At 37.6% G+C, this 375-nt stretch overlaps 1 protein-coding gene across 1 annotated transcript in view; it reads left to right on the forward strand.

Annotated features, from left to right (window-relative positions):
• The window catches only part of ift88 (intraflagellar transport 88 homolog), a 21,917-nt gene that overhangs the window by 1,330 nt on the left and 20,212 nt on the right, over window positions 1-375 (forward strand). The window contains exon 3 of the mRNA XM_035676386.1: window positions 83-142. Within this exon, the coding sequence (XP_035532279.1) occupies window positions 83-142 (60 nt within the window). The remainder of the gene's footprint in view (window positions 1-82; window positions 143-375) is intronic.

Here is a 375-nt window from a genome sequence, read left to right on the forward strand (position 1 = left end):
GAGAGAGAGAGAGAGACACACAATCATAATGTCCGAACTGCACTCATTTGTTAATACTGAAAAAATGTCCTTAATTATCTAGATGACGGCCAAATTTCCTGGAACTGCCATTGGAGCTCGGCCTTTAGCTACTTCCTTTGGAGTAAGTACAATGATATGGAATAATTCCAAATAAGTAAAATAACTTTTACAACACCACAACACTCGAGTGATCCTGTGATAAAGGAGAGTCCTGCACACTACTTTTCCCATCAAGACTTTTTTATTGAATCAGCACAAACTAACATTTTGGTCCCCACAAACTTTGTTCAGTTCTTTGTCCAAAGTGACATGAATCAGATAATAGCTGACAATTGCTTTCATTGTGATCTGCAT

Source organism: Morone saxatilis, unplaced genomic scaffold (genome assembly GCF_004916995.1).
Source record: "Morone saxatilis isolate NCDOM2014 unplaced genomic scaffold, NCSU_SB_2.0 Contig5, whole genome shotgun sequence".
NCBI classification, from domain to species: domain Eukaryota; kingdom Metazoa; phylum Chordata; class Actinopteri; family Moronidae; genus Morone; species Morone saxatilis.